Source organism: Electrona antarctica (genome assembly GCF_951216825.1).
Source record: "Electrona antarctica genome assembly, chromosome: 1".
Lineage (NCBI taxonomy): Eukaryota > Metazoa > Chordata > Actinopteri > Myctophiformes > Myctophidae > Electrona > Electrona antarctica.
This window is the reverse complement of record NC_136806.1, coordinates 25,020,588-25,044,752: the sequence shown is the minus strand read 5'-3', so window position 1 is coordinate 25,044,752 and position 24,165 is coordinate 25,020,588. Positions and strand designations below refer to the sequence as shown.

The following is a 24,165-nucleotide window of genomic DNA, read 5'->3' as shown; positions in this document are numbered from 1 at the left end:
TCTGGTGTTGTGGGTGTGGACTTCGTTAACATTAAGGAAGTATCTAGACAGGTACATGGGTATCTTGGTGGTGTATCGAATCTTGTGGACCAGACCCATTGCAAGATGCTGTACTCTGTCGTCGACCCTAAGCCATTCCAGCCTGTCGAAGTGGGCAGGGGTGAGGTGGGTTCGGGGGGCTAGATCAAGTAGGAGCCTGACCAGTTTGTTTTGGGAAGTCTGGAGCCTGGTTTTAAGGGCCTTTGAGGTGCTGTGGTACCAGGAGGTGCATGCATAGTCAAAGAAACCCTGTACAAGGGCTCCTGTTAAGGTCTTCAAGGTGTTTTTGTTGACCAGTGAGGAGATCCTGTAGAGGAATCTTGTTCTATGGTTGACTTTTTTGATTACGTTGGTGGCCATTTTATCACCGGAAAGATTAGCCTCCAGGATGGAACCTAGGTAGGTAATTTCATCTTTACGTGTGATAACATTGTCACCCACTCTAACCAAGAAGCCATTTGCCTTGCTGAGATTACTAATAGAGCCAAAGAGAATGGATTCAGTTTTTCCCAGGTGTAAAGATAGTTTGTTATCAGCGAGCCAGGTGCAGATTCTACCGAGTTCAGAGCTGAGGGCATTTTCAACCTGCAGTTTGTCCCTGTCCGAGACCAGCAGTGCTGAGTCATCTGCGAACAGGAACAAGTTGCAGTCACAGGCTGAAGTCATGTCGTTTACATATATTAGGAACAGTAGAGGCCCTAGTATGCTTCCTTGTGGAACGCCACAGCTCACTGGGAGGGGGGGGGACAGTGTTCCGTTCACTTCCACCATCTGTTCTCTCCCCTCCAGGTAGGATTGCATCCAGCTCACTGATGTGCTATCGAAACCAATTGCTTTTAGCTTGTTAACCAGTATGGAGTGGTTCACGGTGTCAAAAGCCTTTTGGAGGTCCAGCATGACCATGCCGCAGTATTTGCCAGCGTCCACCTCTTGTTTGATGTGGTCGCTCAAATAGAGGAGGCATGTGTCAGTGGAGTGGGATGTTCTGAAGCCAGATTGGAACTCGTACAATAATTTATTAGTGGCAAGATACTTTTCAACCTGTTCATAGACTATTTTTTCCATCACTTTCGAGATGGAACTAAGAATAGAAATAGGGCGGTAGTTGCCGGGGTCTAATTTACTCCCTTTCTTGTGCAAGGGGGTTACTTTGGCCAGTTTGAAATCTTGGGGGACCTGTCCCTGTTTGATGGAGAGGTTTACTATGTGAGCCTTAGATATTCTATTAGATATTCTATTAGATGGCTCTGGGAAAAACAAATACATTTCTAAAATATAATTCAAAATATTATCCCACAATTCCACATACGGTATATAAGGTCATCATGCACAACCATAACCCAACACAGTCTCGTTTTGTCGTTATAAAGCTTAAACATATTGATTGATTGAAGTATTTATTAACAGTTTGGAGAATTACAGTACATTTAACATTTCAAGCACAACTCAATACAAAAACTGTTAACTGTGGACGACACCATAAAGCATTACACTTGTTTAGAATAGTGTCCACCCTTTTCAATTCATCAGAACATTTAGAGACTATACACAGACAAATATACACTTCTATATAATCAAAAACAGGAAAATCATCATAAAAGGAGGTAAACTGGGAAAACACATAAACAGTGAGGGGGCCAGATTCGAATTGCAGCTGTCTGTATAGGTGCCCTTTGAGAGCCAAGGGATTTACATTAACGACTGTTGGTAGGGCGTTCCACATTTTGGTGGCATAGGAGCGGAATGAATTTAGTCCCTTGTTTGTGCCGAATCTGGGTTGCACATGGTTTGTTGAACTCCCTCTGGTGTTGTGGGTGTGGACTTCGTTGACATTAAGGAAGTATTTAGACAGGTACATCTTGGTGGTGTAGTGAATCTTGTGGACCAGACCCATTGCAAGATGCTGTACTCTGTCGTCAACCCTAAGCCATTCCAGCCTCTCAAAATGGGCAGGGGTGAGGTGGGTTCGGGGAGTGTATAGTAGCCTGACCAGTTTGTTTTGGGAAGTCTGGAGCCTTGTTTTAAGGGCCTTAGAGGTGCTGTGGTACCAGGAGGTGCATGCAGTCGAAGAAACCTTGTACGAGGGCTCCTGTTAGGGTCTTCAAGGTGTTTTTGTTGACCAGTGGGGAGATCCTGTATAGGAATCTTGTTCTTTGGTTGACTTTTTTGATTACGTTGGTGGATTTTATCACCGGAAAGATTAGCCTCCAGGATGGAACCTAGGTAATTTCATTTTAGGTAGGTAATTTCATCTTTTCGTGTGGTAATGTTGTCACCCACTCTAACCAAGAAGCCATCAGCCTTGCTGAGATTACTATTTGATCCAAAGACAATGGATTCAGTTTTACAAAACTCAATCTATACAATATTTACATATGGCCAGGCCATATATGTCAGGCCTGACATATTATTAATTTGCTGTTCACCTTTACTGTAGACTGGAATGCTCCAGCTATTGACCACACCTAAAATTCCATTGAAATTCTTCACCTCCTCCTCAAGATACTGAGCCTCAATATGGAGTTTGAATCCGACCCTATTGCTAACAAGTTCCATAAGCGTCTGTTTAATCTCTTAATTTATGCTGCTAGAAAGAATATTCTGTTTTCTTGGATTAATGAGAAACCACCAACAAAGAAAGATTGGCACAAAATAATCATGCAGTGCATGCCATTGGAATTCTTAACCTGCCTGCTACGCTCCACAACAGATGCCTTCTATGAAATATGGGACCCATATTTGCGATTTATTGGCCTTCAATTAGCTACCACCTTGACCATAGGATTCCTTGACAGAAGCGATACCGCTAACCTTGATGGATAGGATCATCATTCCTTCTTTATTCACTTTATTTTTAATTTACTTTTCACCTTTGGCTGTAGGTATTAATACTGTTACTGTCGTATATGTGTGTGTGTGTGTGTGTGTGTGTATACAGTATGTGTATATATGTCTATGTGTGTATATACATATTTTAATTTTATTTATTTATTTCATTTTCTCTGGGTAGTTGTTAACCCATCTAGACTATCAAGCACCAAACAATGTGTCCATATGTATATTGTTTTTGTATTTTATTTTATGGTTCGATGTAGGTATGTGTATGTATCTGTGCCCTTTGTTCCACATGTCTGAGCTGAGCTGTCTTTTTTCTGTTTTGTCTTTGTATAAAAACACAAGATACTTTTATAATTTCTAAGTTTCTTGTCTTTACCTTTATTTTCCTATGCATTATAGCATCTCATTTTGATCATCCCATTAAAGGTAACCTAGCCTTGCATAGCCTGATAGTCTGATCATCTGGCCTGGCTATGCTGAACTATCAACATTACTGTAGGCTACCATACCTTTCCCTAACCCAGAGTCAGATTCTCAAAAGGGGGTGCTCGACTGCCTCTAGGGGTGTGTGAGATGAAAAATGTTTTGGTGGTTTAATTGTTGTAATAATTACACGATTACACACATGTTATCAAGTGGGATTTCTCACTAAAGTAGTAAAGTAAAAACATGCAATTAAAACATTTAGCCTACTTTGTAAACGTTGCGTTTAATTTGCACGAAACTTTGTTGCAGTTAATTAAATCTTTGTTGCAGTGCAGTTTCAGTTTCATTTAAATGTAAGAGCACATTGTTGTTCTCTTAAGTTGAATATTTACATGATATACACAATTCAACTTGATGCCTTTAATGGGCTGTTTTTACATAATTTTGATTTGGGTTTTTTTAAGGTATGGATGATTGGGGGTGCATCAACCCAATATTATAAGTGGGCGCTGCCTAATGCCTAAAAGGTGTGGGACCTGCTGCTTTAACTCATGCTGCAACTGTATGCATGTCAGCAAGAATCTGATCTGGTTGTGTCTCATTTTTTTCCTCCTTTATAGGTGGGTAATATCTGATACTTGACTGCGGAGAGCAAAGGTCAGTTTCTCAGTGGATTTATCATCTATGAAGGTTAAAAAACAAATGTAGCCCCCATGCCCCTTGCAAAAATACATTTTAACAACCTGTTAAGACACAATAAGGCAACATTTGCTAAATTTCATTATGCTTTAAGTAGCATGTGACATGTCAAACTTTTCATGATTCTGAATCCATTCCAAGCATTAGTTTTGCACACAAAAAACACTCCTTGGGCTAAAAACAGCCATAGCCTTTGTCACGGCTATGGCTGTTTTTAGCCAAGGAGTGTTTTTTGTGCAAAACGAATGCTTAATGCACTAGAAACACACAGACAAACAAACATTAAAACCTGTTAGCCACTGAGCATCACCACTGGAGTAGTTGGGGGTTCAGTACCTTGCTCATTGAGCCTTACGGGCACTTTAGCGGTGTTGGGGGAGGGGTAAGTGGTGCCATTCATGTCCTCACCCAAATGTTTTCCTGGGGGACTGCACATTAGTCCGATATTCCGTTAGTCCAACATACATGGCTAGTTAATAATCTGAAGACTCACCCGGTGGCATCTGCATGGCTTGCATGCGGTTATGGTTAGGGTTAATAATGTCGGAATAACAACCGTCGGACACGGAATTGAACTGGGAACCTTCTGACAACAAGTATGCTCCTCTAACCTTTAGGCCATAGCCGTCCTTCATACATTTGGAAGGTAATCAGTAGCAGGTACTAGTCTTTGCCAGTGCCTGTGGCTGCCTCCAACTGTGTGACATGACATGACCAATTTAGTAACCAGATACAATGACAGGATCTACAAACTGACAAGGCATCACAATCTTGGTGAAGAGATGGTTTGGTTAATTTTCAGATTTAGCAAACATAATTATGGTCTCTCACTCACATATCACAGCACAATCTTTACATGAAGATAGATAGATACTGTAGGCCTATATAATATAGCATGAATTTGGGGCAGTGGTGGCCTAAAGGTTAGAAGAGCACACCTCTGGTTCGATTTCCCGGACCGGCAGGACAAATCTGGATGGGGAAGTTAATTGCACCACTTACCCCTCCCCCAACACCGCTGAAATGCCCTTGAGCAAGGCACTGAACCCCCAACTGCTCAGTAGCTAACAGTATAAGACTGTGGTTGTACTGTTCAGCTCCCAGGTTTTAAAATGTTTGTCTGTCTGTGCGTTTCTATGTGCAGGGCATTGCTGAAAATGAGCACTTGCTCAGCTACTACCCTGGGTAAATAAAGGGGAAAAAAACAAGTCAACATGTACCATACGTACCATTGTATCAACAATACAGTGAGTGAGAGCTATAGAACAATATGGCAACCAGAATAATTCGTTCTGTGCGAAACTCCTCCCTGTGCCCGTTCGCTATACAAGTAATGCAATGAATACAATCATAAAGAACTTTGAGCTCCATGAGTCACTTTATTGAACATAAGAGCAAAAGTGTGCAATGGATCCAGCTAAGTGCATTATGAGTAATCTTGTGCTTGCTCAGTAACACCACGGCATCTTCATTCAGTCTGCTTCAACTATAATCATAAAGATGGCCAGCTACTGGAATGGTGAAGTGAGCGTACTTTCAGGTCAGCCAAAGGTTGAGTTGTTCCAGCCAACGTTGGCTGCCTCCATGTCAGTAAAGTTAATATAGATCCTGAAACAGATGCAAGACAGTGGTTAATGTGGTTGGATATTAACTGTTGGCAGATACAGTGTTGGTGAATGTTGACGGAATCTTACTTGCCGTCTTTATGTCAGTATTTGCAAGTGCATGTGATTCTGTCAGACAGCATGCATATGTCTCATGTCTGTCACTAAGGTAGCGTAATGTATGACAGAGTAGTCTTTCTGTCTGTTGACTCGCATCAAATTCATGATAAGAGGGCGCTGTTTTTCCTTTATTTTCCAATGGGTTCTCAGATTGGAGAGACAAACAGAAACAGAAAGAGAGAGCGAGAGAGAAAGAGTGTGTGTGTGTGTGTGTGTGTGTGTGTGTGTGTGTGTGTGTGACGCAGGGGCGCCGGAGGGGGGGGGGGGGGGGGGGGGGGGGGGGGGGGTGTCAGAAGGGTCAAAATGTCCCCCCACTTTTCAGCTATTTCATTCTTTTTTTTCTCTGTATCTCAAGCCCCCAGTAAGGCTATCCAACGTTGAAGCTGCCACTACCTACTGGCGAAATGTGGAATTGCACCACTTTCATGGAGGTGGACGGACGTTCATGACGTCACGTGCGTAAGCCCTAGGCTAGGCTAAACTTCCACTCGCTCGAGCCATTGAGTTATAATTATACTTCCGGCAGTCTTCCGAGCAACTTTCACTGAAATTAATTATGCATTATGCATGCCACATATAGGCTTTGGCCTGACAGCGCGTCGCGTGTTCGAGTCCCGTTCATGACGACCTTTGCTGCATGTCTCTCCCTAGCCCGTCTCCGGACCCCCCGGGTTGAGCTCCTTTGGACCCCAACCCATAGGGTCCGGTATCACCAAAGCAAAGCTACATGATAATTCTCAAACGCACAATGACACCGTTGCGTTTGATTTTGCTGCGCTGTTCGTGTGTGATGCTGACATATTCCAAAAGAAGCATATATCTGCTATAGGAGACAACGGAGACAACCGAACCCCCCGCGAACGGCGCAGAAGCCGTTAAGTAGACCGTTTTGGCAGCTCTGAAATTCTCTCTTGTTGACATCCCATTGTACCGCCTCCAGCATCGGGGTTGGCTACCTGCGCCTCCCTACGCGCCTCGTAGGCGCAGCTAGCCAACCGAGATGTCAACAAGGAGGGACCGAAGAGAGAATTTCAGAGCTGCCAAAATGGTCAAGCACAGTTTAAAAATACTTAACGGCTTCTGCGACAAAGGAAAGTTTCATTTATGTTTCCGTTGGCTCCTATAGCAGATATATGCTTCTTTTGGAACAAATAACTAGCACACCCACAGCGCAGCACAGGGGTAAATCAGGGTAAGTCAGATTGCGTCCCACGTCGCTGGAAGTCGACGAGAAGGAACCCTACGTAAAGTCATCAAAATGTCAGAAACTTTAACGTATGGTTCCGAAAGGAGCTAGTCTCTCCCCTTCTCTCTCTCCCTCTTTCCTGTCAATAAAGGCAGAAAAGCCAAAAAATCTGAGTTTTTCTATATACCATTTAAATAGTCTTGAGAATAAATGCTGCAATTTGTCCCAAAGTGACTGCAAAATAATTGCTGCCATTTGTTTCAAAACAGCTTTATACCCTGTTATAACATGTATATAACGATGCAATGTTATATACATGTTTACAAAATGCTGTACCCCCTCCAACTGTACTATTTCCCCCATTTTCAACTGTTTTTATTGTATTGTGACACTTGCTTTGGCAATGTAAACGTTTGTTTTCTTATGCCAATAAAGCTCCTTTGAATTGAATTGTATAGATTCAGCTGAATAGCTTAAATACTTGGCACAGTGGTCAGACTGGTCACATTAAACTCAGTGTCTCAGTGAGTGCATGAACATCATGACTAAGCCACAGGAAAAAAAATTATTTTCGTTCCGAGAAACCGCAACGCGCCGCCGCCACCACCACCAGCAACGCTGACAGTGTGTGTGTGTGTGTGTGTGTGTGTGACTGTGTGTGTGTTTTATGCATGCTTGTGTTACCTGTCAGGAGATATTCCCAGGTGTTTGTTGAGCAGCCCCATCAAGAGCTTAGAGTATTTTTTGTTCTGGGCACCGTCGATCTTGCCAATACTTTGGAGGGAGCATAGGGCACAGGGGTCTCCCTTTCCTCCAAACATCATCATCTGGTCAGGCAGGATGTGCACAGCAATGTACTGATAAAGACAAGATATTGCAAAACTATTTTTAGGAGGAACTGAGTGTCAACAGTGTGTTATGATGAATTGAACATGGTGGACCCTATTGTAAACAAGTGTAGGCTAATGATTTATGGTGTCCACATAGTTAACAGTTTTGTATTGAGTTGTGTTTGAAATGTAGGCTACTGTAATTCTCCAATCTGATAATAAATACTTCAATCAATTAATAATACTGGTGTTTTGAGTAGGCTATCACGGTGTCCAAAGACAAAGAGTGGATTGAATTGAATAATTAGCATATTTCCGAAAAATAAATCAAACATCTAAGATCAGCTAACAGACAGAATTAAGAAATTATATATGGGATAGTTGACTGATGAAACATTTGGTGTTTATGTCGTATGAGTATGACAACTGAACTGGCAACTGCACCGGCGATCTAGTCTGCGCACACTCGGCGCCATTCACAGGATTAGCTAAATCTGGGTTTATAATGCATTGCATCATTAAATTCAAATGATGGCCGATTTAATGTCTGCTTTAGGTCAATATTTGAAACGCTTAGACAAGTTTAGTTACATCTAACATTTTGCATTGCGTATAGGAATCATAGCCTACATTAATATATAATATCTACTGAAAAACCCTTTCTATTTATCAAGTTTACCTGTGTAGGTTTGCCTATTGCCTTGGAAAGCGCATCAGTGGCCTCGGAGAGCAGCTCGGGTGGAACCTCACTTTTGGCCACATTAGTATTCACTATGAACATCGGCATGATTGCTCCGTTTCAAGCGTCCTTTTCTTCCAGAAGGAGCAGCGACCGACCGTGGTGTGGTGTGTGTGATGATCTGATGCCGTTTTCTGCCTGCAGTAGCCTAATACAATACGCGTGTGTCGCGACTTCCGCGCTAGCAGCAGCATCATGATCACGTGACAAATAAGTATCATCATGGCCACAGCGCCTCCATTCATTCTGGAAGATAGCTTATAAGTTATAACCTGTTTATAACATGCATCAGTATAACTACTAGTACTAGATCATTCTAGCAGCTTAGGCACACAAAAACACCAGCCACATTATAAAACAATAGGACTCATACATGACCTGGCTAACTAACTTTGCAACCAAGAAGTGCTGTGATTTATACGTCGTCGTACGAAGGCATCGTACGCCGAAAATAGCCGATCTACAAATCAAGCTCGCCACACACAACCATTAATAGCGCGACACGCTATGTGAGCTTGTAGATCGGCTATTTTCGGTGCGCGACGCCACCGTATGACGAAGTACTCGAAGTACTCGCAGAAGAAGTGTTGTTTTTAGGGTGCGGTTGCTCTTGAGTGTAGAGTAATTACGGTAGAGCGCAAGCGCAGTGTAGCAGCATCATCGCGCTGTAGACTAGAGGCAGGCAAGGAGGAGGAAAACAGACTGCGAGCCGAGGAGGAACAGAACAGCACAGCAGCACCCGTTTGGACACAAGTTGGATGTTTTCGCTGATCTTTTTACCACTTCGCCTGCTTTGCTTTACCCGGCAACGACCCCGGACCTATCGATGATCTTTGAAATAACTCGCCATCGCGCACTGTTAGTCTGTTTGACTTCCCCACGCTCTTGGTGTCAGGCATAACAAACGGGTATGTACTGACTGTCTGTCTGTAGCAGCAGAATTAGCCATTCTGCTAGCACCACACTACTTTCCAACATTTAGTAACGTTACGGAGGGGAGGTTGGTTAACCTTCACTCCTTCCTTCAGTCTGGATCTTACAAGTCAGCAAGTTTAACTAGCAGGCTGGCTAACGTGACGTAGCACGCCACAGGGTTATTACACTTTACATAACGGTACTGTAACGCCAGCGAGCTCCATGTGTTGTCATTAACTTGATCATTGCGATGGAATTGGGGAAACTGGCGCTAATTGGTTTATTGAGCACTGCACTCATGCTTACTGGCCTTGTTGTCATTTGAAGGAGGCGAGCAAAGCAAGGAGTTAAGCACTTAACCCAGAACAAATGTTATTTTTTGTTCATTAGCTATATTAAAACTAAAAGCTATATTAAAACACAGACACACACGCACACACAATATGACATTACAATTTTGTATTACAGTTGAAACTGCTCCAGTCCGTGGCCCATCATGGAGGAATCTGTCACCACGTTTGAGACCCACCTGACAGCTGTCATGGACAGCCTCATCCGAGCCTCAGTCTGTGAGATTACCAAACTCTTCCAGGAGACGGTCAATGACTACCTCGTGGAGCTGTCACTCAACAGGAAGGAGAATGAGACTCTGAAGCTGCGGCTGAGGTTGACCGAGAACAAGCTGAGGAACGAACGCAAGTATGGCATGGGGTGGGCTGCGACCCGCCGTGGTGCCGGGCTCGCTGCCAACGAGGACAGACGAGTCGGAGGGCGGAAAAAACATAAAGGTGAACTGGGGCCTTGTTTAGTATTTGTCAGTGCCACCTTGTGTGCTGTATCTATGTATATATGTATGCGGTTGACTGCTTTCAAGCCCGTCTCTAGAGCTAACAATGGTATATTTCACCTTTTGGCTTGCCTGACTGATGATGAGTGGAACTGCCTGTATGCAAATTCTACCTTACAAGAACCATCTTTATTTAGTACAAATGGAAATGTGTCATTATATGTTCACTATTTTCTGTTTTTGAAATACGTGATATATAGGGGGTGTTATAACAATGTATTGCAGACAGTGATTACGTGAAGACAGACACACTTGTTTTGTTGGAAACCATCTGGCAAGAGCTGATCTCTCTCCCTCCCTCCTCCCTCTCTTCCTCCCCCGCCTCCTCTTCATGCTCGCTCCCTCTGTCCTTCACCTCCCCCTCTCCTCTCTCTCCACTGCATTCTGTCCCTCCCACTCCTCTGTGCCTTTTGCACACTCTCTCTCCCTCCCTCCTCTGCACTCCTCTCCTCTCCCCACCCCCACCTCCTCCACTTCTCTCTCCTGCTCTGTTCCTCTCTAACTCTACCTCCTCCCCTTCCCGCTCCTCTCTCCTTCACGCTCTCTCCATATCCTTCCTTTCTCCCTGCCCCCACCTCCTCCACCGCTGCTCTCCTGCTCTCTTCTCTCCTTCATCACGCTACGCTGTACCCGCCCCCCTCCACTCCTCTCTGCTCCCCCACCCACCCTCCCTCCATCCATAATTACACACTCCCTCTCCACCTCCACTTATACTCTCGCTCACCCTCTCTCTCCATCTCCCTCTCTCTCACTGTCATCACTTGATTCTCCTTCAACACGTCCTCCTCTTCTCTCTTTCATCCTGGCTCCACTTCTCTCTCCCGCTCTCTATCTCTTTTCTCTCCTCTGTCACGTGTTCTCCTCTCCTTCCCTCTCTCCTGCTCTCTGGACTGTCCTTCTCCACCCCTTCTCTCCTCACTCGTTCATCATGTTCCCCCTCCCTCCCCTTTTTCTCTCTCCCTTCCCCCAACACCTCTCCTCCCACTTCTTGCCTTCTCTCCTCCACCCCCTCCTCTACTACCTCTCTGCCCTCTTATCTCCTTCATCTCTCTCTCCTGCACCTCCCATCCACATCTCCTCACACTTCTCTCGTTCTCTCCCATTCCGCCCTCTGAGCCTTTCCCTCCCCCTCATTCTTTCTCTCTCCTTCCTACCATCTTGCACTCCCTCCCTTGTACTTCTCCTCTCTTCTCCTCTTTTCTAATCCCTTCACTCCTCCTCCACAGGAGGCAAACAGAAGCAGAGCCCAGCGGCAGCCTATGGAAAGGGCTGGCCTGGAGGTGTGTGGGAGGAAGGAGATGGCGAGGGAGGTGTGGGAGGAGCTGTGGGTCTGGTTGCCGGAGGAGGAGGAGGTGGAGGAGGGAAGGAGGCCAGGGAGATGTACCTCATCCAGTTCCCCGGGGATGAAGAGGAAGAGGGAGGGATGGTGGATGAGGACGAGGAAGGGGAGGGCAGCCTCGGCGGAGAGGGGGAGGAAACGGCTGACATCAAAGAGGAGGTGAGGGAGACAGGCTCTCTCTTTCAGGGGAGGAGGAGGAGGAGTAGCAGAAGCAGGAGAATGTAGCACAGCATCTCTGCCCGCCTGGCAGCTCCATTTGGAGAAAAGGCTGTATGGAGTGAAAACAAGAGTAATTCTAATAAGGAATGAGAGTTTCACTGATGTTAATGTTTTTCAGTTACTGAATCACTGCAGCGATGTGGTGGGCAAAGGGAAAGGTATTGATTTGATATTTAGATGGCAGAGGCACCCATTGAATAGGTCACTCCATACCTCAAGTACGGGAAGCTTTTAGGCAGGAATACAGTAGAGTTGAAAAGCTCTTTGATGTTCCACCCACGTGACGTGACCCAATGGTAGGGCACGTTTACGTGCCTTCACCTGTCTTTTGAATATTCAAAGCATGCAGACAACATCGGAAGCCATTGCAGAGGTGTGCTTTGCTTTGATAGTAAAACATAATCAAACGTGTGAAGTGAGGGTCACTCTTATCATCGTACATCAACTCATTCTGGCCAATCACAATTTGCGTCTTCAGTGTTTGTGTTTACACAAACCCTCAAAGCTGGACTCTAAAGAACTGTGTCTGTTTTAAACATAATGTAACAGTGGTTTGGTTTGGTATGATGAGCTTGCTTCACCCTCAGATGTGGCCGTAAGTAGGGCTTTAAGCAACTAGTCGACTATTCAACTGTCGACTAGTAAATCCACTAGTCAACCTAGTTGGTACTAGTTGATTAGGGAAAAAAAAGTTTTTCTTCCCCCCCCCGTTTTTGTAGGCTTCAAGATCAGCTAGATTATAGTTATAATCACCAATGTACACAGTTTAAAAAAGTTATATGACAGAACTGATTATGTCCATTCATTGGGTCCCATTCCTGAAAGGTGCAAATGATCAGAATTTCCACAAATAGTAGCATTCATCTTTATTAATTATCTGAATTTGGTCTTTGGCATGGTATACATTGTACTTCTGTTTCGAAAAATGTAGGAACAATACGCTGACATGGCTTATTAGAATTTCCTTATTCTTTGTGAAGTGCCAATGGGGGCGCGGTGGCATAGTCGGGACTCGGTAGTGCTGTCGCCTCACAGCTAGAAGGTCCTGGGTTCGATTCTCGCTGGGGACGTTGTGGGTGCTGGGGGCAGTATTCCCTCCTCCGTGTTATCAGTGCCCATACCGAAAGGGCCTTTCTGTGTGGAGTTTGCATGTTCTCCCCCATGTCCGCTAGGGTAGGTACCCTCACAAAAAACATGCAGTAATCCTGGTCTCTAAACTACCTCCCCCTGGCCAGCTGGGGCGCCTGATGGAGGGGAAAGGAACTGGTCGGAATAACGTGTTCCTTCCACATGCTACGTCCAGCTGGGGAAACTCCCCACTGTCAGGTGAAAAGAAGCAGCTTGGACTCCTCATGCATAGAAGGAAGCATGAGGTCAGTCCACTGCCCCCCCCCCCCCCCCCCCCCCCAGGTTGGCAGAGGAAGTGTAGCGCCCAGGATCACATTAGATAATTGACACTGGGTGAAAAAAAAATGGGTTGCAAAATCGTGGGAAAAAAAGAAGTGCCAAACCTCTATTAACGGAATAATGCAAATACAGACTTGTATACTGAACGCCAGGCTCAAGAGTCAGACATGAACACGTTACAATGTACTGTTCGCATTAGGCTTATGGTTATAACCAGCATCATGTGTGAACTCACGCTGGCTTAGAAAATGTAAAGTTTTGTCATTTATCAGATGCTTTAATCAACTGTGACTTAAAAGTGAAAGATCAGAGTAAATGGCATGAAAGCTAGTCACCAAACTACAGAGGAAATGCTCAAGTAAAACTAAAGAAAACAATTAATCGGATACCGGGTAAACATAAAACCTAGCATCTAGAGATGGCTCGCTTAGAGCTCAAAAGGCTTATGTACAGTGCAGAGCTACTCTGAAATGCAAATCTAATTATTTATATCGTATACACATTCAATTTAGGCGTAGACATGACATCACACCGTCTGTTATATTTATAGCGAAACCATAATTTGTAGAATCTGTCATTATTTTAATTTTACTATACTTGACGACAACACAGTGCAGTCTCTTTATTGCACTTTTTAAAACTGATCCTTTTACAAATCCGACATCTCTAATTAACTGTACCTACTTTGCATGATACTTTTATGTCGAACCATAAATGTTTTACTACAATGGTGTGCTTTTCTGATATCGCACTGTTGAGCATATTTGTAATTTCTTGACATGCTTTTGTCCTCCCTGTTCCTATCACTCCACTACTTGTCACACATGACAATATATCTTTCTGTTCTTTTTTTATTGGGGTCTGCCATGTCGTATTGGTACATAAACCTTAAGTCTGCATGCATTTTACAGTGTTGACAATGTGAATGAGACACATTGCTGCTATAGCGATTATAGTACATCTTGATTTTTACTTTAATGAATTGCATCTACAGACTTGTTTACATTGTAAACTCTGTTTGACCACAGTGTTATTCTGTAACTATGATTCTGTATGCAGTTTCCTCAACTAGAGGGCTACCAGCCTGCTTCTCTCCGGCTAATCAAGGAGGCTTTGAAGATGGACCCCCCAACGCAGAAAATTCACAGCATCTCCAGAGCCCACAGTGAAGGTAATGAGAAGAGATCACAGTCCACTCTGTAGGGGGTCTGTGTGGGAGTATTTTGTGAAATGTTCAGAAGGAGTCCTTGGTCAACAAGTGGAAATGATCACTCATGGATTTCTCTTCACTTTCTATCACTGTTTCTCTCAGGAGACCTGTCGGATGTTCCTCCGGATCTACAACCAGGTGAGGGAGACGAAGAGGAGTGGGACATGGACTCAACTGAGCCCTCAGAGGGTGGCATGAGCGTGGAGGAGCTGAGAGGACTGGAGACGGCGCTGAGGGCAGAGAGGGGGCGTGAACAAGCTGCAATGAGAGTCTCCAACCCTGTTACCCCAGACCCCAACATAATGCCAGGCAGTGAGATCAGCCTAGCGCCCAAGTACATTGGCCTAGACGGGCTAGAGCAGGATGGGGAGCTGGACCCACAGCCCCCTACACTGGAGAGAGAAGACCTGCTAGGGCAAGACAGAATGAAGGATGGTCCGAGGCTTGGAGTGGAGATGAGATCAGGCTGGTCTAAGATGAAGTCTGAAGATGATGTTGTGGATCAGGGATGTTCAGAGGAGCTACCACATCTTTCAGCCCCCGGGAGTGTGGGCGACAGCGGAGGGGAGGAGGAGGGATGTGGAGACCTGCTGCACTTTTGCCCCCAGTGTGGAGGAGGCTTTGTCTCAGAGGCTGAGCTGGATGAGCATCCTTGTCCCCTAGGGGGCGCCCACTTATCGGGCAGTGGGGCAGAAGACACTCCTTTCCCCTGCGCCTCCTGTGGAAACTCCTTCAGCCATGCCTGGGCCCTCAAGAACCACGAGTGCGCCTGTGCCGCCGAGCGGCCGCACTGCTGTGAGCTCTGCGGGAAGCGCTTCACACATTCACGCTCGCTGGAACGGCATCAACTGGTGCACACAGGTGAGAGGCCTCACCGGTGCCCACAGTGTGGCCGCAGCTTCAGTCGTCTAGGCAACTTGGAACGGCACCTGCGGATCCACACGGGCGAGCGTCCGTATGGGTGCGAGGCATGCGGGAAGCGGTTCAGCCGTGTGGAATACCTAAAGAGACATCAGCTAATCCACAGCGGTGAGAAGGCAGCCAACCAGTGCTCCCAGTGTGGGAAGAGCTTTAACGAACCAGAGCAGCTGAAAAACCACCAGTGCTTTTATACCATTTCATGAGAGGCCGACATTGATGGCACTCCAGTCACAATTCAGAATGATTTCACTTCGGTGGAATTTGCAACCTTTTTGCAAAGAGGATATTGAAGAATGTTTAAAAGGTTATTTGTATGTAAGGGATATGGACTTGACCTTTATACTGCCCTCAATTAGATGAGGGATAAAACATCTTTTTATCATATGACCATTATAATTACATGTCCAGGTGACTGGAAGTCATTTGTACATTTCCATAAATAGATCATGCCAGATGTTCAGCTATTTTGATTGCAGGTGTTGTCCTTGTATATATCGAAAGTTCTTGTATGTATATTTATGTTTCTCAGAAATATCTTTGTATAAATAATTTTCATGTCCAATTCATGATGGCCTTGGTTTTTCTGATAGTATCACCATGGATTTTGTACGATTGTATTTGCTCATGACAATGAGAAATAAATGAAAAGAAATGACATTGATTCCTTTAATATTTTTGTAATAAGCTTTTGACTGGCAGTCAATTCAGGAGTCTCACTAATAGGCCAGTCAATCTAAGCTAAAAAGGGGTGTGACCCAAAATAAATTGAATAGTAATCGTTCAAGGTTTTTTATGATCCTTAGGGCCATCCAAATAACATTAAAATTTGTATTGAAAAATTGTGGATCATGAAATTCAGGGGTTGAAAGTTGGGGTACCATTTAAAAACATAAGGACATTTTTTTAATTATGCTTTAAGTAGCATGTGATGTCAAAAGTCTTTGCCTTTTTATATAGGTTTTTATTAATGGTACCCCAACTTTCAACCCCTGAATTGACCATGATACACAATTTATAACTGACTAGGCCACCAACTAATTGACTGTTTAAAAAAAAATAAAAAATCTTGAGGCAGAATATTAAAATGAATTTGTTGTATGGAAGAGTTGAGCAAAAACCAAGCAACCAAGGCTCACTATGTAGACCGTTGACCATAGTTTTATTAGGATCCCCAACAGCTAATCTTCCTGGGGTCCACAGAACATAAAAACATGACATTTGATAAAAATGACATTACAGGACAAAATACAAATATTTGACAGTCAATTTCATTCCAACAATTTCATCATCCAACTTTCTTTCCCATTTCCCATTTTCTTGGAAGAGAAAAAAAAAGAAAATAATCATATCTACATTAATTAGCCTACAAATGCCTATTATACCTTCCATAGTAGAAAAAACATCAGACCCGTCTGAACTGAGTGGTGCTGTTAGGGATGGGCGTCTGACTATTGGCTGTCGGACTATTGGTTGTCGGTACAGGCTTTAGTTTAGACATATTAGACATATTGGTCCGACTGTCATTAGACCGACAACCTACCTCAAACCCTAACCGCACGCACGGGAGCAGCGCATGTCCGACCGTCGTTTCCGCATGTTAGTCCGTTGGTGTGTCTAATCTGCGTGTGCATCCCGGTTAAAAGGGTTAAAATGGGTCTTAATGCTTTCAACTCAAGCAGAAAATGTAATGTAACTGTACAAGTGTCCATGACAAAAACACTATAGTCCCCACCGTGTACACTGTACAGAGACTGCTAAAACTGGAGAGCAATGGAGAAAGTTTGAGACGGCAGACAGATTGACGAGATGTTCCTCAGATGGTTTATTTCACAAAGTAGGCTACAGCAGCATAGCACAGGCCCATAGAACTGACCATTTACATTCAATTTCATCTAAGAACTATGTGTACAGATGAATTATGGTTCCCTATGATTCCTCATCATTAAAGGTGGTAACAGTCCATTTGCTCAGTACGATATTTCGGGGGTATATTTAGAATGTGTGCAGGGTTGAGTACGTTGAATCTAGTTTGCATTACTATGATCTCTAATGGAGGATTTAGTTGACACAATGAAATAAAATGGCGATAGTATTCAGTATGGGGGGCAGACAGCCAGATTTGGGAGAGCAGTAGCTTTGTTGCAAGGAAAGCGGTAAAATTAGACTTTAGTGGTTGTTACAATTGCGCAAGCAGAGCGTGCAAGTACTGCGGTCGGCTGCGTATGTATGGTATGTATGCCTGTCCTCGGGTTCAGGTTCAGGTTTATTTGTCATATGTATAGATACAGAGTATAAATACAATGAAAATTATTTTTGCTCAGAGCACTCTCAGTCTTACATACAGGACATAAACAAACATCTATATTGCAAAGAAAAAGACAAAAACACAAAAAAGTGGAAGTGAAGTGACAATACAGTGCAATACAGTTCAAGGTCAGCTGTTCAGCAGCCTGACTGCCCTAATTGGCTGTTGATGGTGACGTAATTATGTAGGTGGGTATGTAGGTGTGTCCTCGGTGGTCCCTTATTATTGGTTGTTGATGTTGACGTAACTAAGATAGGTTTCAATTTGGGAGTGTAAAAGATACTGTGATCGGCTTGTAAGTATGTAGGTCGGTGTTGTTCACAAGGTTACAAAGTTGGTATAAGGTCGGTAGAGGGTATGTCGGGATTAGAATGGCATTATTGGTTGTTGATGGTGACGTAGCTAGGGGTAAGTTTCAAGGTTGATAAGGACATTGTCGGCAGTACTTGCACACTCTACTTGCGCACAAGTAGGCCATACATGTATGGCCTACTTGTGTGCATGGTGCAAGTTGGCAGCTCGATTTGCATTTCTAGTTTTAGTCTTAGATCGGTTCAAACACCGCTCCGACGGAGGGACAGTATTTCTCTATGGGGAGACAAAAGCAGTAGGACCCGGAAATATATCTCGAGGGGGCGCTTACGTCACGGCTAAAATACTGAATTCATTGGCTGTCTTATTATTGGTTGTCTGACTATTGGTTGTCGGCTCTCAGCTTCCCACTCTCAGCTTCCCAAAAAACTCAGCTTCCCATCATGTGCACAGTGTGAAGCTCAACAGCGCCACTTTGTCACATGTTGGTACCTTAAACACATTGGAGTGGCTGCACCACTGTGTGTGTGTGTGTGTGTGTGTGTGTGTGTGTGTGTGTGTGTGTGTGTGTGTGTGTGTGTGTGTGTGTGTGTGTGTGTGTGTGTGTGTGTGTGTGTGTGTGTGTGTGTGTGTGTGCATAATACCCTGTTCTGGCTTTAGGGACTTGATAGCACCCTCTTGTGGCATGTCTCCTCTTATGTATGCGTTAGAACTAGGTGTAAGTTGATTGTATAGACATATCTATGTTTCATTAATGTTTCTTTCTTAACTGTATTCACATGGCTCTTATATCAAATGACAAAAGAAGAAAATGGTCAGTGTGGGAATATGGTCAATGGAGTGGAACGCAGGGTGCGTTTTCATTGCAGAATAAAAACATTAGTACCGAGGAAGAAATGTGTGCTGGTCATTAATGTTGGTTTTTAACATCTGGTGATGTTTAGCCAGATTAGCCACCATGTTGGTGACACTGCCCATGAAAGAGACTGACAGCCACCGCCTGCCTTTCCTGCAGAATCTCCTCCAGGGTCTCCAAGGCCATCCGCCTCACATCATACCCGCGCACAGAGGCCTTCGCCGTTGGATCCACGGGCACAATCTCCTCTCCGCTGTCACGGTCATTTCTCCCCACTGCGGCATACGAGGGGAAATACAGACGCAAAGATTCAGGACGGCTGGCATTGTAAGTTGGGCAGCAGTAGGCAGACCATAAGTATTCAGGCACTGCCACCCGGTTTTTGATCCAACGTTCCCCGGAGAGGTATGGCAGTGTTCCGGTGATCACGTATGCAGGCCCTGTGCAGAAGGTCGCCAGCCTGGTGCTCACGTCGGACTCCAGCACGGCCCAGGGCCCAGAGTTGGAGCCAAGGCGCTGAGGGACGATGTTGGTCAGGGTGAAGGTGGCCCGGCGGTCATCTTTGATCTGGTGGTGCAAGCTGGGGTTGAGGTGGCCCTTGGTGTAGGTGGAATTGGTGTAGTCCTGAAGAACTGCCTGGCTCTCAATCACATTCTGGCTGACGGGGCCCTGGCGAGGGAAGCGCTGCATCTCTGGGCTAGCATGCGAATACGCCAGCTTAAAAAGAGACAGATGGGGATGGTAAGGCTGACATTAGGCCTACAGTTTTGTTTGTGTGGGGGGGAGGGGGGGGGGGGGCATTGATTGAATGAATACCATGCTAAAAACATATATATAAGCTGGAATCACTGACCGGGCAAAATCTTGTCCTTTGGTTTACTTTTTTCATTACATTTGTTGCCATTTTATCACTAGCAAGATTTGCCTCTACTGTAAGATGGAACCCAGGTAGTTATAATTTCATCTTTTCTTGTGATAAAATTGTCACCCACTTTAACTGTGAAGCCGTTGGCCTTGATGAGGTTTCATTTTGACCCAAATAGAATGGATTCAGTTTTACCCAGATGTAATGATAGTTTGTTTCTTTGTTATCAGCGAGCCAGGTGCAGATAGCAGCTACTGAGCTTTTGTCCCTGTCCGAGACCAGCAGAGCAGAGTCATCCGCGAACAAGAACAAATTGCAGTCACAGGCTGATGTCATGTCATTTACATATATTAGGAACAGTAAAGTCCCTAGTATGCTTCCTTGTGGAACGCCACAGCTCACTAGGAGGGGAGCATTCCGTTCACCTCCACCACCTGTTCTCCCTCCAGATAGGATTGCATCCAGCTCACTGATGTACTTCAAAACCAATGCTTTTACCGTATCCATCAATATAGAGTGATTTTGATTTACGATGTCTAAAGCTTTTTGGAGGTCCAGTATGACCATGCCTGCGTCCACCTTGTGTTTGATGTGGTTGGTTTTTTTTTACTCAAGGGTTACTGGGTAACTGGTATACTAGCCTCTGTCCCAGCCTTACTCATCTGCGAAGAGAAAAGCCTGGTCACAACCTAAAGCAGTGTCGGGCCGGAACAGGTCTTGACCTGCGTCGGGTTATACTGGGTGCTTGAGTAATACAGTTGTGTATTTTGGAAAGGGAAACTGAAAGCACAGGTTATGTAGTAGGCCTATTAGTTTCCTTTCTTATCTCATTTGATCAAAGATAAGTGCGACATTCACATTCTCCATGTTTTACAGTATTTATTGAAAGGCCTGTCTCTGATACACAAAATGGACAATCTACAGTACATACCGGTATTTCATTAATTTTGACATGTTTCATAGCTGTCTATCTCACATGTTTTATATATAGACATTTTCAATGCCTTTACATAAACAAATCCTGTTGCACAACATTAAAGTGAGAAGTTCATTATAGGTTTGACAATTCTGTGAGCATAATACTTCCACAAATAGTGAGTTTGGTGAGGAACAAGCATTTGTGCACCATAAACTCTGCTACAGCTACTTTAATGCAGGTATTGTAGCACACTAGCACATGTATCTTTAGGAAGATGCTGTAATCCTCCAAGGAGCTGTTGGTCCACTTTTTCCCCTGCCAGACACTAATTCTTTCAGAATGATTATAGAATAAAAAGAGGAGAATACAAAGTGCTAATTTAGAATTTAGAGTTAACACACACAGATTTGATAAATGGTGTATATTCTACAAATCTACTCAATAGAATATGCTGTAGCGCAAGGATTAAGAAGCTCACAAGCAAGCAAGCACGCGCGCGCGCGCGCGCACGCACACACACACACACACACACACACACACACACACACACACACACACACACACACACACACAGTCACACACACACACACACACACACACACACACGATAAATACATAGCCATCACTGTCCCTTTTCTCTCCTTACCTGTGGTTCAAACATCCACTTGTTGGTAGGTCTTTTTCCTTCTGGATGGGTGAGTAGGTAAGCAGAGTACAACGACGTGCGATGCAACCGGTCATATAGGCTGGCAAAGCGGTACTGGTTCTTGTACCGCTGGCATATGGGCTGATAACGCCTTGTATTGAGGCCCTTTGGTGGAGTGCTCTTGTAGAAGAATTGGGGGCAGGCTGAGAATTCTCCAACCTCTCCCAGGACCAAGCCACCAAGGCAGGTAAGTAGAAGCAAAATGCCTCCTTTGGGGAACTCCAGCATCTCCCTTGGGACCATTTGAGTGCAGTAGAGAAACTGCTGTATCTAGGTGATCTCAGAAAGAAAGAGATGCCTTTCAGCTTCTGTACTGGCCACTGTCTAGTCAGAGTTCAAACGAATTCTTAGGTCTTCTTCCTCAAAGAACTTCCCTTCCAAGCTGGGCCGTAATCAGCTGTAGTGAGCCTTGATCATAAATCTCCTACTCTTTTATCACAGCTTTGGGAGGCGGTTCCAACTAACGACACCACCACTCACCACCCCTTCCTCTGCTGCGTAAATGACAAAATTTCCCAGCCTGGCTGTCTTCTGGGAAACAGTTATTGTTATTTTTCTAGTCAGCTATTTTGAGGGAGACTCCGGGCTATATACCCCTTAACCCTTATCCCTAAACTTATTTGCCATTTTTTACTATTTTAAAAAACCTTTTAAAATAGTTCAAATAGCTACAAGCTCACAACATGTAGATGTAGATCAGCTAGTTGAACTATTTAAAAAATATTTTCAAAATAGTAAAAAATGGCAAATAAGTTTAGGGATAAGGGATAAGGGTGGCACAAGATGGAGCCCTCCATCTCCTTTCAAAATCCTTGACAATTTCTCTCACTGGACTGAGATCAAGTAGGAGTTAATAATAATAATAATAATAATAATAATAATAATGAATTTTATTTATAAAGCACTTTATATTCTCACAAATCTCAGAGTGCTACAGGGTTAAAAGCATGGCAAAAACTGCATAAGCAACAATCAATATCATTGGACCAAGCTTGGCTGAACTTAATTGTTAAAGAAGTAGGTCTTTAGTCCATTCTTAAATCGAGGGTAGCTACTGGGACGTAAGTCAGGACTTGATCACCCCGGCTGGGTCACCTGAGTGAGGGGTATGATGTTGGAAGACCCGAAACTCTGATGACCTTGGGATACATCACTGAGGATATGTCCCAGGTGCATCCATGCGATGTATTTTTGTTTTAGTTATTCTATTTATAGTGACTCATAGGAATAGACTATGTGACAACCAGGAGCAGGTGTGGACCTGGTGAGACGTAGGAGGGGCCCGGACAGTAGTCAACCCACAGAGCCTATAGTCCTTCCATGCGCCAGATTGATGCGATCCTCCCACATACCCAGTCCCGGCAGAGTAGTTCCGGAGGAGCGGATTATGTGGCCCTGGTTCTTCCCTAATGGGACTGATCGAGGGTAGCTACTGGGACATAAGTCGGGACTTGATCACCCCGGCTGGGTCACCTGAGTGAGGGGTATGATGTTGGAAGACCCAAAAACCTGATGACCTTGGGATACATCACTGAGGAGTGAGGATACGTCCAGGGTGCATCCATGCAATGAATTTTTATTTTAGTTATTCTATTTATAGTTATGGGACATAACTGGCGGGGGGTGAAAATAAGGATGGCATTAAGGAGTTTAATGCCCACAAGACCAAAATGAATTTGAATGAATGAATTTTATTTGTATAGCACCTTTCCAAACTAAAGTGCTTTACAGACAGGTTATAAAACAGTAATCATAAAAACATCAAAAACAATGAAATATGAAGAAAATAACAGGTCAATAAAACATTTAAAAACAATATTAGGAAAAACACTTACAGGTGTGTTTTTAAAAGCGTTTTAAAAGAAGACACTGATTCTGCTAACCTAAGAGCCAAGGGCAGGGAGTTCCAGAGCAAAGGTGCCCGAGCCGCAACGGCCCGGTCACCCCGAGTGACCAGACGCGTTGCAGGAGGAACTAGGAGGGCCCTATCCGATGATCTGAGGCAGCGCACAGGGTTATGGGGTTGCAGCAAGTCTGTTATATAAATGGGAGCTAGACCATGTAGAGCTTTAAAAGTAATCAATAAAATCAATTCTGTAGCTCACAGGGAGCCAGTGAAGAGTAGCTAAAATAGGTGTGATATGCTCACGTTTTCTCGTGTTGGTGAGAAGGCGAGCCGCAGAGTTCTGCACCATCTGGAGGCGAGATATATTTTTCTTGCTCATACCAGAGTATATTGAATTACAGTAATCCAGTAATACAGTAAAAAAGTGAGCATTAATGCTGAAACGTAAAAATTAAACAGGATCGCAGAACCAACGTAAAGCCTTTAGGGCGAACATTCCTTCTTATGGGATGGTATCACGAGTGGTTTTCAATTGAAGCAGTGGATGTATGTTTGTAACTAAGCACTGGTTTTCTCCAGCATCAAAGCCTATTCATTCAATTTCCCCAGATGTATCCGTTGGCAGAGATCTCTGAGAAATCTCTCGCTTAACTAATGCCACACGGCTAATACTACCGAACTATTCGTTTTATGCTGTCTGAATTACAGATGTACTACTGTGTAAGTCTGTAAATCCATTTGTATTCTCATACATTTAAAATGTTTATACATTTCAGTGTTTTTCACAGTGGGCAGTGATGTAATTGATTAAATAAACTGAACAATAATTAACAAATAACAGATATAGACAAAATCAAATATCATCATATATAGCCTATATATATATAGCCTATGATTTTTTTGTTTTTTTGTGGGGGAGAGAGAGCAGGGGAGAGACATTCAACAAATGGTCCAGGCGGCTGGAAATGGAACCAGGGACTCACTGTCAGACTAGAGCCCATGTAGTCAACTCCACAT

The 24,165-nt window shown here is 44.1% G+C and overlaps 3 protein-coding genes across 4 annotated transcripts in view; 1 reads left to right on the top strand and 2 right to left on the bottom strand.

Annotated features, from left to right (window-relative positions):
• Positions 1-5,361: 5,361 nt before the first annotated feature.
• Positions 5,362-8,642, bottom strand: mif (macrophage migration inhibitory factor). Its single transcript, XM_079510819.1, has 3 exons — positions 8,422-8,642; positions 7,597-7,769; positions 5,362-5,610 (listed from the first exon to the last, which is right to left on the bottom strand). Exons 1-3 carry the CDS (start codon positions 8,527-8,529, stop codon positions 5,544-5,546), a joined length of 348 nt encoding a protein of 115 aa, XP_079366945.1. The 5' UTR covers positions 8,530-8,642; the 3' UTR covers positions 5,362-5,543.
• A 205-nt stretch (positions 8,643-8,847) lies between these two features.
• On the top strand, positions 8,848-15,994 carry LOC306930065 (uncharacterized protein). Its single transcript, XM_079510808.1, has 5 exons — positions 8,848-9,389; positions 9,865-10,184; positions 11,470-11,741; positions 14,268-14,379; positions 14,521-15,994. The coding sequence occupies exons 2-5, from the start codon at positions 9,893-9,895 to the stop codon at positions 15,540-15,542; spliced, it is 1,698 nt and encodes a 565-aa protein (XP_079366934.1). The 5' UTR covers positions 8,848-9,389; positions 9,865-9,892; the 3' UTR covers positions 15,543-15,994.
• Positions 15,995-18,905: 2,911 nt separating this feature from the next.
• The window catches only part of LOC306925212 (endonuclease domain-containing 1 protein-like), a gene marked incomplete at its 3' end in the record, with an annotated part of 36,321 nt that continues 31,061 nt past the window's right edge, over positions 18,906-24,165 (bottom strand). Inside the window, exons 1-2 of one of the 2 annotated variants that reach the window (XM_079503903.1) lie at positions 21,243-21,663; positions 18,906-19,529 (exon numbers count right to left, since the gene is read on the bottom strand). In XM_079503903.1, the coding sequence (XP_079360029.1) occupies positions 18,906-19,529; positions 21,243-21,545 (927 nt within the window). In that variant the 5' untranslated portion in view covers positions 21,546-21,663. Of the gene's footprint in view, positions 19,530-21,242; positions 21,664-24,165 lie in introns of those variants that run through there. The other variant, XM_079503904.1, reaches the window with a different exon arrangement.